At 48.8% G+C, this 14,043-nt stretch overlaps 1 protein-coding gene across 2 annotated transcripts in view; it reads right to left on the minus strand.

Annotated features, from left to right (window-relative positions):
- Nucleotides 1-10,757: 10,757 nt before the first annotated feature.
- EXD3 (exonuclease 3'-5' domain containing 3) overlaps nt 10,758-14,043 on the minus strand; it is a 263,251-nt gene continuing 259,965 nt past the window's right edge. For both annotated transcript variants that reach the window (XM_038767867.1, XM_038767866.1), the window contains one exon: nt 10,758-11,338. In XM_038767867.1, the coding sequence (XP_038623795.1) occupies nt 11,040-11,338 (299 nt within the window). In that variant the 3' untranslated portion in view covers nt 10,758-11,039. The remainder of the gene's footprint in view (nt 11,339-14,043) is intronic.

Consider the following 14,043-nt stretch of genomic DNA (forward strand, 5'->3'; position numbering starts at 1 on the left):
CCATGCCCCATCCCTATACAGCAGAAACCTTGTGACTACGTTTTAGACTGTGAGCCCACTGTTGGGCAGGGACTGTCTCTATATGTTGCCAACATGTACTTCCCATGCACTTAGTACAGTGCTCTGCACTCAGTAAGCGCTCAATAAATACGATTGATGATGATGACTACCAGGCCCGAGCGCCATCCCTATGCAGCAGACAAATGGCAGCAAACCTTGTGACTACCAGGCCCATGCCCCGTCCCTAACCAGCAGAAACCTTGTGACAACCTTTTAGACTGTGAGCCCACTGTTGGGCAGGGAATGTCTCTATATGTTGCCAACTTGTACTTCCCAAGCGCTTAGCACAGTGCTCTGAACACAGTAAGCGCTCAATAAATACGATTGATGATGATGACTACCAGGCCCGTGCCCTAACCCCATGCAGCAGACAAATGGCAGCAAACCTTGTGACTACCTGGCCCATGCCCCGTCCCTATGCAGCAGAAACCTTGTGACTACCTTTTAGATTGTGAGCCCACTGTTGGGTAGGGACTGTCTCTATATGTTGCCAACTTGTACTTCCCAACCGCTTAGTACAGTGCGCTGCACACAGTAAGCACTCACTAAATACGATTGATGATGATGACTACCAGGCCCGTGCCCTAACCCCATGCAGCAGACAAATGGCAGCAAACCTTTTGACTACCAGGCCCATGCCCCGTCCCTATGCAGCAGAAACCTTGTGACTACCTTTTAGACTGTGAGCCCACTGTTGGGTAGGGACTGTCTCTATATGTTGCCAACTTGTACTTCCCAAGCGCTTAGTACAGTGCTCTGCACACAGTAAGCGCTCAATAAATATGATTGATGATGATGACTCCCAGGCCCATGCCCTAACGCCATGCAGCAGACAAATGGCAGCAAACCCTGTTACTACCAGGCCCATGCCCCGTCCCTATGCAGCAGAAACCTTGTGACGACCTTTAAGACTGTGAGCCCACTGTTGGGTAGGGACCGTCTCTATATGTTGCCAACTTGTACTTCCCAAGCGCTTAGTACAGTGCTCTGCATACAGTAAGCACTCACTAAATACGATTGATGATGATGACTACCAGGCCCATGCGCCATCCCAATGCAGCAGACAAATGGTAGCAAACCTTGTGACTACCAGGCCCATGCCCCGTCCCTATCCAGCAGAAACCTTGTGACTACCTTTTAGACTGTGAGTCCACTGTTGGGTAGGGACTGTCTCTATATGTTGACAACTTGTACTTCCCAAGCGCTTAGTTCAGTGCTCTGCACACAGTAAGCGCTCAATAAATAGGATTGATGATGATGACTACCAGGCCCGTGCCCTAACCCCATGCAGCAGACAAATGGCAGCAAACCTTGTGACTACCAGGCCCATGCCCCATCCCTATGCAGCAGAAACCTTGTGACTAGGTTTTAGACTGTGAGCCCACTGTTGGGTAGGGACTGTCTCTATATGTTGCCAACATGTACTTCCCAAGCACTTAGTTCAGTGCTCTGCACACAGTAAGCGCTCAATAAATACGATTGATGATGATGACTCCCAGGCCCGTGCCCTAACCCCATGCAGCAGACAAATGGCAGCAAACCTTGTGACTACCAGGCCCATGCCCTGTCCCTATGCAGCAGAAACCTTGTGACTACCTTTTAGACTGTGAGCCCACTGTTGGGTAGGGACTGTCTCTATCTGTTGCCAACTTGTACTTCCCAAGCGCTTAGTACAGTGCTCTGCACACAGTAAGCGCTCAATAAATATGATTGATAATGATGACTCCCAGGCCCGTGCCCTAACGCCATGCAGCAGACAAATGGCAGCAAACCCTGTTACTACCAGGCCCATGCCCCGTCCTTATGCAGCAGAAACCTTGTGACTACCTTTTAGACTGTGAGCCCACTGTTGGGTAGGGACTGTCTCTATATGTTGCCAATTTGTACTTCCCAAGCACGTAGTACAGTGCTCTGCACACAGTAAGCGCTCACTAAATACGATTGATGATGATGACTACCAGGCCCGTGCCCTAACCCCATGAAGTAGACAAATGGCAGTAAACCTTGTGACTACCAGGACCATGCCCCGTCCCTATGCAGCAGAAACCTTGTGACTACCTTTAAGACTGTGAGCCCACTGTTGGGTAGGGACTGTCTCTATATGTTGCCAACTTGTACTTCCCAAGCGCTTAGTACAGTGCTCTGCACACAGTAAGCGCTCACTAAATACGATTGATGATGATGACTACCAGGCCCGTGCCCTAACCCCATGCAGCAGACAAATGGCAGCAAACCTTGTGACTACCAGGCCCATGCCTCATCCCTATGCTGCAGAAACTTTGTGAATACCTTTTAGACTGTGAGCCCACTGTTGGGTAGGGACTGTTTCTATATGTTGCCAACTTGTACTTCCCAAGCGCTTAGTACAGTGCTCTGCACACAGTAAGCGCTCAATAAATACGAATGATAATGATGACTACCAGGACTGTGCGCCATCCCTATGCAGCAGACATATGGCAGCAAACCTTGTGACTACCAGGCCCATGCCCCGTCCCTATGCAGCAGAAACCTTGTGACTACCTTTTAGACTGTGAGTCCACTGTTGGGTAGGGACTGTCTCTATATGTTGCCAACTTGTACTTCCCAAGCGCTGAGTACAGTGCTCTGCACACAGTAATCACTCAATAAATACGGTTGATGATGATGACTACCAGGCCCGAGCGCCATCCCTATGCAGGAGACAAACAGCAGCAAACCCTGTGACTACCAGGCCCATGCCCCGTCCCTATCCAGCAGAAACCTTGTGACTACCTTTTAGACTGTGAGCCCACTGTTGGGCAGGGAATGTCTCTATATGTTGCCAACTTGTACTTCCCAAGCGCTTAGCACAGTGCTCTGCACACAGTAAGCGCTCAATAAATACGATTGATGATTATGACTCCCAGGCCCGTGCCCTAACCCCATGCAGCAGACAAATGGCAGCAAACCCTGTGACTACCAGGCCCATGCCCCGTCCCTATGCAGCAGAAACCTTGTGACTACCTTTTAGACTGTGAGCCCACTGTTGGGTAGGGACTGTCTCTATATGTTGCCAACTTGTACTTCCCAAGCGCTTAGTACAGTGCTCTGCACATAGTAAGCGCTCAATAAATACGATTGATGATGATGACTACCAGGCCCGTGCCCTAACCCCATGCAGCAGACAAATGGCAGCAAACCTTGTGACTACCAGGCCCATGCCCTGTCCCTATGCAGCAGAAACCTTGTGACTACCTTTTAGACTGTGAGCCCACTGTTGGGTAGGGACTGTCTCTATATGTTGCCAACTTGTACTTCCCAAGCGCTTAGTACAGTGCTCTGCACACAGTAAGCGCTCAATTAATACGATTGATGATGATGACTTCCAGGCCCGTGCCCCATCCCTATGCAGCAGACAAATGGCAGCAAACCTTGTGACTACCAGGCCCATGCCCCGTCCCTATGCAGCCGAAACCTTGTGACTACCTTTTAGACTGTGAGCCCACTGTTGGGTAGGGACTGTCTCTATATGTTGCCAACTTGTACTTCCCAAGCGCTTAGTACAGTGCTCTGCACACAGGAAGCGCTCAATAAATACGATTGATGATGATGACTCCCAGGCCCGTGCCCTAACTCCATGCAGCAGACAATGGCATCAAACCCTGTGACTCCCAGGCCCATGCCCCGTCCCTATGCAGCAGAAACCTTCTGACTACCTTTTAGACTGTGAGCCCACTGTTGGGTAGGGACTGTCGGTATATGTTGCCAACTTGTACTTCCCAAGCACTTAGTACAGTGCTCTGCACACAGTAAGCGCTCAATAAATACGATTGATGATGATGACGACCAGGCCCATGCCCTAACCCCATGCAGCAGAGAAATGGCAGCAAACCTTGTGACTCCCAGGCCCATGCCCGGTCCCTATGCAGCAGAAACCTTGTGACTACATTTTAGACTGTGAGCCCACTGTTGGGTAGGGACTGTCTCTATATGTTGCCAACTTGTACTTCCCAAGTTCTTAGTACAGTGCTCTGCACACAGTAAGCGCTCAATAAATACTCTTGATGATATAGAGACAGTCCCTACCCAACTGTGGGCTCACAGTCTATTAGGGGGAGACCGTGAACAAAACATATTAATAAAATTAATAGAATAGATATGTACAAGTAAAATAAATAGAGTAATACTGGAAAGTAATATAAGCATTTTCCTACGTCAGTCCCCAAATAGGACATTTCCTCTCCCCCTTTCTAACTAACAATTGAACTTGAAACAAAAGGAAAAATATATTCATTTTTCAAATATGTTTCTGTAGAAAAATGATCCTTCTTCTTCTCCTCTTCTTTCTCCTTCTATTCCTTCTCCTCCTCTTTCTCTTTCTCCTTTCCCTTCTTCTCCTTCTCCTCCTCCTCTTCTCTTCTTCCTCCTCCTTCTCCTCTTTCTCCTCCTTCCCCTTCTTCCCTCCAACCAAACCTCCCATTCAGCTCCTCTCAACTATTCCCTGCATCTCATTGGAGTCTCTCTCGCCTTCCCTCCCAGTACAGTATAGTGCTAAGTGCTTAGTACAGGGCCCTGCACATATTTTTATTATGGAAAGCAGTGTGACTCAGTGGAAAGAGCACGGGCTTTGGAATCAGAGGTCATGGGTTCAAATCCCGGCTCTGCCAATTGTCAGCTGTGTGACTTTGGGCAAGTCTCTGGGCCTCGGTTACCTCAACTGTAAAATGGGGATTAAGTCTGTGAGCCCCCGTGGGATAAACTGATCACCCTGTAACCTCCCCAGTGCTTAGAACAGTGTGTTGCTCATAGGAAGCGCTTAACAAATACCATAATTATTATTATTATTATTAAGCACTCAATAAATATGATTGACTGACTGACTGAATCCTCTCTGGAACTCCCCTGCCCCACTTCACATCCAGCAGTCAGCGCTCTCACCATCTTCAAAGTCCTATTAAAATCACCTCTCCTCCAGGAAGCTTTCTCTGACTAATCTTTCCCTATCCTATTTCTCCCATCAAGATCACATCAACCAAGTCACCTTCCTCCAGGCCTTAGATACTACCCCCCTCTCCTCCCTCCTCTGGACTATAAGCTCGTTGTGGGCAGGGAATGTATCTGTTTATTGTTCTGATGCACTCTCCCAAGCGCTTACCATAGGGCTCTGCGCACAATAAGCGCTTGATAAATACGATTGAATGAACAGAACTTTTTGTTCATATCTTTAAATTCTGTTTCTTCCCCTATTTCTTCCCCCACTATGATTTATTTTAGTGTCTACCTCCTCTGCTACAGTGTAAGCTTCTCAAGGGCAGGGATCACGTCTACTAATTGTACTGTACTCTCCCAAGCGTTCAGTACAGTGCTCTGCACACAGTATTCATTCATTCAATCATATTTATTGAGTGCTTGCTGTGTGCAGAGCACTGTACTAAGTGCTTGGGAAGTACAAGTCGACAACATATACAGTCCCTATCCAACAATGGGCTCACAGTCTAGAAGGGGGAGACAGACAACAAAACAAAACATGTAGACAGGTGTCAAAACCGTCAGAATAAATAGAATTACGGTAGATTGTAAGTTCCTTGAAGGCAGAGATCTGCTAACTTTATAATAATAATAATTATGGTATTCGTTAAGCGCTTACATGTGCCAGGCACTCTATTAAGCGCTGGGGTGGATACAAGCAAATCGGGTTGGACACAGTCCCTGTCCCACGTGGGGCTCACGGTCTCAATCCCCAATTTACAGATGAGGTAACCGAGGCCCTGAGAAGTGAAGTGACTTGCCCAAGGTCACAGAGCAGACAAGCGGCGGAGTGCTCTGCACAGCATTTGATCAATACTATTGATTGCTCAGTGCTACCATTTGGGCATTTTAGCTTTTATTGGGTTGCAGTTTTCCTGCCTGTGAAATGGAGAAGAAGCTGTCCACCCTCACAGGGTTGCCAACCTGTACTTCCCAAGTGCTTAGTACAGTGCTCTGCACACAGTAAACGCTCAATAAATACGATTGATTGATTGATTGATTGATTAAATCCACACTGAAAATGCCCTCTAACATGGCATGGAGGCTCCCTGGCCTTTACTGCAGCCCTAAGGGAGAAGCATGGAGTTCCCCTCTCCCACTCCCCCACCCCAATTTCGGCCTCCTGGACGTGCCCAAGGCAGAGGTCACTTAGACATTCCTGGACTGGGCCTGATCCCGAAAACCCTCTGGAATTTTGGGCAGGGAGAAGGGACCGCCCTAAAAGAAGGCAGCATCTTTTGAAATTCCAGCCCAAGTCTGCCAGAAGTTACTCCACTCGTTCAGTCGGATGCCCAGGTGCCAAGCTACCGGCCTGTGCCCGCTGACGGCTCTCGGGGAGTTTGGGATCACGGGTCGTTTGGCTTCGGAAGTCTCGAGGCCTTCGATCGTGAAGGACTCGGAGCGTTTAGATAAATTAGTTCTCTCAATTCTCAACCGAAGCAGGAGAGTTCCATGAAAAATAAAAAAAAAGGAAATCACGGGATGCTCCCGAGAGGTCAGTTTTATCAATCACCGGTTGAGATTTCAGACGAGAAAGGATAAATAACCAAGACTAATGATATAAATACAGGTTGCTGGGCCTCTTTTGTTTGGAGATGAGTCATTGAATGGGGCCAAAATATTTACGCTCCTCCCACAAGTCTCTGTTCCTTACTGGACTGCCGGGCCCAAGTCGGACTTGGAATTCTGGACGGAAGAAACCTCAGCCACCGCAAGTGCCGCTGAGAAGCAGCACGGTGTAGTGGCTAGTCAGAAGGTCACGGGTTCTAATCCCGGCTCTGCAGCTTGTCTGCTGCGTGACCTTGGGTAAGTCACTTCACTTCTCTGTGCCTCAGTTTCCTCATCTGTCAAATGGGGATTGAGACTGTGAGTCCCACGTGGAACAGGGACTGTGTCCAACCCAATTTGCTTGTATCCATCCCAGCGCTTAGTACAGTGCCTGGCACGTAGTAAGCACTTAACAAATACCACAGTTATTATTATTATTATTACCACCACCAGACCACCAGCACCGGACCACGCTAGCTCTCCGTTGCCATGGGGACGGTGAACACCTGGGACCTTTCAGTCAGGGCCTCAGGGGTTGGATGTTTGGTCAGATTAGTCACAATAATAAAAATAATAATAGTATTTGTTAAGTGTTTACTATTTGTCAAGCACTGACCCAAGCACTGGGGCAGATACAATCTAATCAGTCTCTGTCCCCCAAAGGGCTCAGAGTCTTAATCCCCATTTTCCAGATGAGGTCACCGAGGTCCAGAGAAGTGAAGTGACTTGACCAAGCACCCAGAGGACACGTGGCGGGGCTGGGATTAGAACCCAGGTCCTTCTATAATAATAATAATAATACTGGTATTTGTTAAGTGCTTACCATGTGTTCTACGCGCTGGGATAGATGCAAGGTGATCAGGTTGTCCCATGAGGGGCTCACCGTCTTGATCTCCATTTTACAGATGAGGTAACTGAGGCACAGAGAAGTGAAGTGACTTACCCAAGGTCACACAGCTGACAAGTGGCGGAGCCGGGATTATTGATTGAATGATTATACGATTGAATGAATGAATGATTAGAACCCATGACCCCCGACTCCCAAGCCCGGTTTCTTTCCACGAGGCAGCCAAGGTTGGAAAGTGGGGTCTCTGGGGATCACAGAGAGAACTTAGAGAAGCAGCGTGGCTCAGTGGAAAGAGCACGGGCTTTGGAGTCAGAGGTCATGGGTTCAAATTCCAGCTCTGCCCTTTGCCAGCTGTGTGACTTTGGGCAAGTCACTTAACTTCTCTGTGCCTCAGTTCCCACATCTGTAAAATGAGGATTAAGACTGTGAGCCCCACGTGGGACAACCTGATCACCTTGTATACCCCCAGCACTTAGAACAGTGCTTTGCACATAGTAAGTGCTTAACAAATACCATAATAATAATAATAATAATTATTATTATTATAATTAATCCATCCAAGCTCCTCTGTCTTGCCAGTCTGCTCCCCAGCCCCCTCAGTTCAGCCCTTCCAGCCCCAGGAATTCCCCAGCCCACATCCTCCTTTCAAAAAAAATGAATTGAAAGCCACCCTCAGGTTTTCTCAGGAAAGGACCCTGATGAGATGATCTGAAATGTCATGCTCCACCTGGGTAATTCCAGTTTTCAGACACTACCTTGGACGAAACCCCCCCCCCCCCCAAAATGCCCACTTCACCCTCCCATCCCAAATGGGGATCCCGGTCTGTTCACTATAATGAGTTCCCTATAATGATAATAAATAATAATAATAATAATAATAATAATGATGGTATTTGTTAAGCACTTACTACATGCAAAGCAATGTTCTAAGCCCTGGGGAGGTTACAAGGTGATCAGGTTGTCCCACGGTGGGGGGGCTCACAGCTTTAATCCCCGTTTTACAGATGAGGTAACTGAGGCACACAGAAGTTAAGTGATTTGCCCAAAGTCACACAGCTGACAGTAGGAGGGAGAACAACTATTGAATCCCCATTTTTGCAGATAAGGGAACTGAGGCACAGAGAAGTTAAGTGACTTACCCAATGTCTCTCAGCAGGTAAATGGTGGAGCTTGGATTAGAACTCAGGTCCTCTGGCACCCTCTTTCCACTAGGCCATGCTGTCGTTTTTTGTTTTTTTTTTAAATGGTATTTGTTAAGTGCTTACTACGTGTCAAGCACTGTGCTGAGCACTGGGGTAGGTACAAGTTCATCAGTGCTTAGAACAGTGCTTTGCACATAGTAAGCACTTAATAAATGCCATCATTATTATTACTTTAGGTCAGACACAGTCCCTGCCTGCATCGGGTTCACAGTCTTCAGTAGGAGGGAGAACAGGCATTTCATCCCCACGGTACAGTCGAGGAAAGTGAGGCCCAGCGAAGTGAAGCGACTTGCCCGAGGTCACACAGCAAGCCGGGATTCATTGATTCATTCATTCAATCGTATTTATTGAGCGCTTACTGTGTGCAGAGCACCGTACTAAGCGCTTGGGAAGTACAAGTTGGCAACATATAGAGACAGTCCCTACCCATCAGCGGGCTCACAGTCTAGAAGATCAGAAACCGGGTCCTCTGAATCCCAGGCCCGGGCTCTCTCCACTTTGGTTACCTGCTGTGTGACCTTGGGCAAGTCACTTCATTTCTCTAGGCCTCCTTTACCTCACCTGTAAAATGGGGATAGGGACTGTGAGCCCCGTGTGGGACAGGGACTGCGTCCAACCAACCTGATTTGCTTGTATCCACCCCAGCGCTTAGTCCAGAGCCTGGCACACAGTAAGCGCTTAAAGAATACCACGATTATTATTATTATTATTATTATGGTTTTGTAAGCGGGTGGGGGTGGAATGGCGGCCCTCTGAGCATTGCATGTGGGATTTTTGCTCACGTCAACCAGCTCCAGGTAAAACCAGGCTTGAATCTGGGACTAAAATCCAGTTATTCTGACACCAACAACAGCGGGTCTTCCTGAGGCAAATCGTATGGGCAGGGGTGTGTGTGTGTTTTTTTTTTTTAAATGGCATTTATTAAGTGCTTACTATGTACAAAGCACTGTTCTAAGCGCTGGGGAGGTTACAAGGTGATCAGGTTGTCCCACGGAGGGCTCACAGTCTTAATCCCCATTTTACAGATGAGGGAACTGAGGCACAGAGAAGTGAAGTGACTTGCCCAAAGTCACACAGCTGACAAGTGGCGGAGTCAGGATTTGAACCCATGACCTCCGACTCCAAAGCCCGGGCTCTTTCCACTGAGCCACGCTGCTTCTCTGTACTAAGCACTTGACAGTAGTCACTTCACTTCTCTGTGCCTCAGTGATGATTAATTGTTATTCTCTCTGGGTCTCAGTGCCCTCATCTGGAAAATGGGGATTAGGACCGTGAGCCCCTGTGCCCAAATTGATTTGCTTGTAGCTAATTCAGCATTTAGAACAGTGCCTGGCACATATTAAGCCCTTAATACCCTAGAAACAAAAATCCAGCGCTTAGAACAGTGAGCCACGCTGCTTCTCCATTAATAATGGAGATAAAATCCTTTCATAGGGTCCACCGCACTGGAAAGGGGAGTTGTTTGACTGGGTTGTCGCGCTGAACGGGGAGATGTTTGATTGTGTCGTTGCGTTGAACCGGGGAGTCGACTGGGTCGCCACGCTGAACGTGGGAGCTTGATTGGGTTTGCCACCCCGAGCAAGGGAGTTATTCGATTGGGTCCCCACGCTGAACACTTACCCAGGTGTTGCTCATTGCCCACCTCAGTCCTGAATCAGCCCGGGCGGGCGGAGAATGTGTCTGTTTAGTGTTCTATCATACTCTCCCAAGCGCTTAGTACAGTGCTCTATACACAGTAGGCGCTCGGTAAATACGACTGAATGACTAAATGAGCTCCCAACATAGCATCATCATCATCGTCATCAATCGTATTTATTGAGCGCTTACTGTGTGCAGAGCACTGTACTAAGCGCTTGGGAAGTACAAGTTGGCAACATATAGAGACAGTGGGCTCACGGTCTAAAAGGGGGAGACAGAGAACAAAACCAAACATACTAACAAAATAAAATAAATAGGATAGATATGTACAAGTAAAATAAATAGAGTAATAAATATGTACAAACATATGTACATATATACAGGTGCTGTGGGGAAGGGAAGGAGGTAAGATGAGGGGGATGAAGAGGGGGACAAGGGGGAGAGGAAGGAAGGGGCTCAGTCTGGGAACATTTTCACAGCTTCCAGCTGCTGGACATCCATTTTAATGAACCCTTTACCAAAAACAGCACAAACACCCGCCCCGTGAACCCAACACGCGTCCCCATCCTCGAGTCCAACGTGTAAACCCGAAACCGGACCAAATTTCCGTCTCCGGCTTCTCCCAGGGCCAACGACTAGAGGGACAGAGGGGTGGCTCTCTTATCCCTCTCCCCGAGGACCAGTTGGCTTCGACGGACGCCCGCCAGCCCTGAGCCCCCTCGACTCGGCCGCCGGAGACCCTCTGCCCGTCCTCTCCCTCACAAGATCTCCCGGAACTGGGAGACCAGCCGGTCGAAGTGAGAGCCGTCCCAGAAGACCTTGCCACACCGCGTGCAACAGTAGAAATGTGTCAAATCTTCCCTGTGGAGAAGTCCCTCGGGGATGGCCCAGGCCTGCAGGGACGTCCCGTTGCTAAGGGTCAGCGACTCGGTGTTCAGGGCCGACTCCTCCAACCAGGGGCAGCCGCGGTGGCCGCCATCGCTCGGAAGCCGGTTGGCCGGGGCTTCCGTCGTGGCCGGGTCCCGATCCCGTTTCTCCGTGGTTTCCGCCGGGCAGCCTGGGGAGACGGGAGATGCCCGTTCATTCATTCGATCGTACTGATTGAGCGCTTACTGCGTGCAGAGCACTGTACTAAATGCTTGGAAAGTACAATTCGGCAACAGACAGAGACGGTCCCTACCCAACAACGGGCTCACGGCAGGGAGACAGACAACAAAACCAAACAAGTAGACGGGCATCGATAGCATCAATCAGTCATCAATACCAGGCAGTTGTGAGGAATCATCATCATCAATCGTATTTATTGAGCGCTTACTGTGTGCAGAGCACTGTACTAAGCGCTTGGGAAGTACAAGTTGGCAACATATAGAGACAGTCCCTACCCAACAGTGGGCTCACAGTCTAAAAGGAATGGGGTTTTCGATGATAATAATGATCATTATAGTACTAAGTGGGCCAGTAAGTAATAACAATCATCATCATCGTGGAATTTGTTCAGTGCTGTGAGTCAAGCACTGTACTCAGCACTGGGGTGGATACGAGAAAATCGGGTTGGATTCAGGCCCTGTCCCACGTGCGGCTCCCAGCCTCCAACCCCATTTTCCAGATGAGGGAACTGAGGCCCGGAGAAGGGAAGTGACTGGCCTAAGGTCACACAGCAGACAATGGGCGGAGCCAGGATCAGAACCAGGTCCTTGTGACTCTCAGGCCCGGGGTCTAGCCACTGAGCCGCGCTGCTTCAGTTGGTAAACACATTCCCTGCCTACGAGGAGTTTACAGTTTAAAGGTTAGAGTCGGACACCATTCATTCAATCGTATTTCTTGAGCGCTTACTTCTTGTAGAGCACTGTACTAAGCACCAAAATCCCTACAATCCCCCCAATCCCTACCCAACATGGGGCTCAGAGCCTTAGTAATAATAATTATGTCATTTATTAAGTACTTACTATGTGCAAAGCACTGTTCTAAGCTCTGGGGAGGTTACAAGGTGAACAGGTTGTCCCACGGGGGGCTCACAGTCTTAATCCCCATTTTCCAGAGGAGGGAACTGAGGCCCAGAGAAGTGAAGCGACTTGCCCAAAGTCACCCAGCTGAAGAGTGGCGGAGCTGGGATTTGAACCCATGGCCTCTGACTCCAAAGCCCAAGCTCTTTCCACTGAGCCACGCTGCTTCTCAGTTTTAAGTGGGGGTGGGTGGAACTCCAAGTGGAGATATCCCAGAGGCAGGAAGTAATAGGGAGTGAGAGAGGCGATTGCCTCATCTCCGGGTAGAAGATAAAAATCTGAGAGTCCATCCTTGGAAGGTGGAGACTGAGAGCTTGGGAGTGAAAGAACTCCCCCAGAGAGGGAGGTTGGTAAGCAGAGCAGAGGGCCCGCTCTCTGTGTAACCTGTGGGAAACTGAGTCATATGCAAAAGAATGGGGCGATCATCTGTAAGGAATTCGGGTGGCGGGAAATACATAGGTTGAGTGACTTGTCCAGACCTGACCCGCCTTCCGGGGCCAGAGGACAGACTGGAACCCAGGACCCACTGTTCTAACCACGCCGCCATCCCCGGACTGAACTGCCAGACCTCCCCGAATGGACAGAGGGACTCGAGTTTTATTTTTTAACGGTACTCATTAAGCAATTCCTACATGCTGGACTTTCAGATTCATCCATTCGATCGTATTTATGGAGCGCTTACTGTGTGCAGAGCACCGTACTAAACGCCTGGAAAGTACAGTTCAGCATAGAGACAATCCCTGTCCACAGCGGGTTTACGGTCTAGAGTGGGGGAGACGGACATTAATAGACGTCATCCCTGGCCTCCAGGAGATTTAGAGAAGCAGCGTGGCTCAGTGGAAAGAGCCCGGGCTTTGGAGTCAGGGGTCTTGGGTTCAAATTCCGGCTCCACCACTTGTCAGCTGTGTGACTTTGGGCAAGTCACTTCACTACTCTGGGCCTCAGTTACCTCATCTGTAAAATGGGGTTAAAGACTGTGAGCCCCCCGTGGGACAACCTGATCACCTTGTAACCTCTCCAGCGCTTAGAACAGTGCTTTGCACATAGTAAGCGCTTAATAAATGCCACCATATATATATATATATATATATATACTTCACACTAGCGTGTGCACAGCACTATAAAAAAGCTCTTTACCATCTGCAGAGCGCTGTACTAAACGCCTGGGAGGTTACAATAGAGTTAGTAGACACAAACCCTGTCCTCCAGGAGATTACAGCCTACTGTGTGCAGAGCACTGTACAAAAGTTTATTATTAATAATAATCATAATAATTATGGTATTTGTTCCATCACTGGGGAGCCCGAATGGACAGATGGGCTAATAAATAAATGATAATGATGGTATTTGTTAAGCACTTACCATGTGCCAAGCACTATTCTTGGTAATCAGGTTATCCCATGTGGGGCTCACAGTCTTCATCCCCATCTTACAGATGAAGTAACCGAGGCCCAGAGAAGTGAAGTGACCTGCCCAAAGGTGCCCAGCTGACACGTGGCGGAGCCGGGATTAGAACCCACAGCCTCTGACTCCCAAGCCTGTGCTCTTTCCACTAGGCTGCACGGGTTCTCTAGATTAGTTAGACTGTGAGCCCACTGTTGGGTAGGGACTGTCTCTATATGTTGCCAACTTGTACTTCCCAAGCGCTTAGTACAGTGCTCTGCACACAGTAAGCGCTCAATAAACACGATTGATTGATTGATTTGGAAAATGCGGATGAAGACTGTGAGCCCTATGAGGGGCAGGAACTGTTTTCAAC

The sequence above is a fragment of the Tachyglossus aculeatus genome, chromosome 27 (genome assembly GCF_015852505.1).
Source record: "Tachyglossus aculeatus isolate mTacAcu1 chromosome 27, mTacAcu1.pri, whole genome shotgun sequence".
NCBI classification, from domain to species: domain Eukaryota; kingdom Metazoa; phylum Chordata; class Mammalia; order Monotremata; family Tachyglossidae; genus Tachyglossus; species Tachyglossus aculeatus.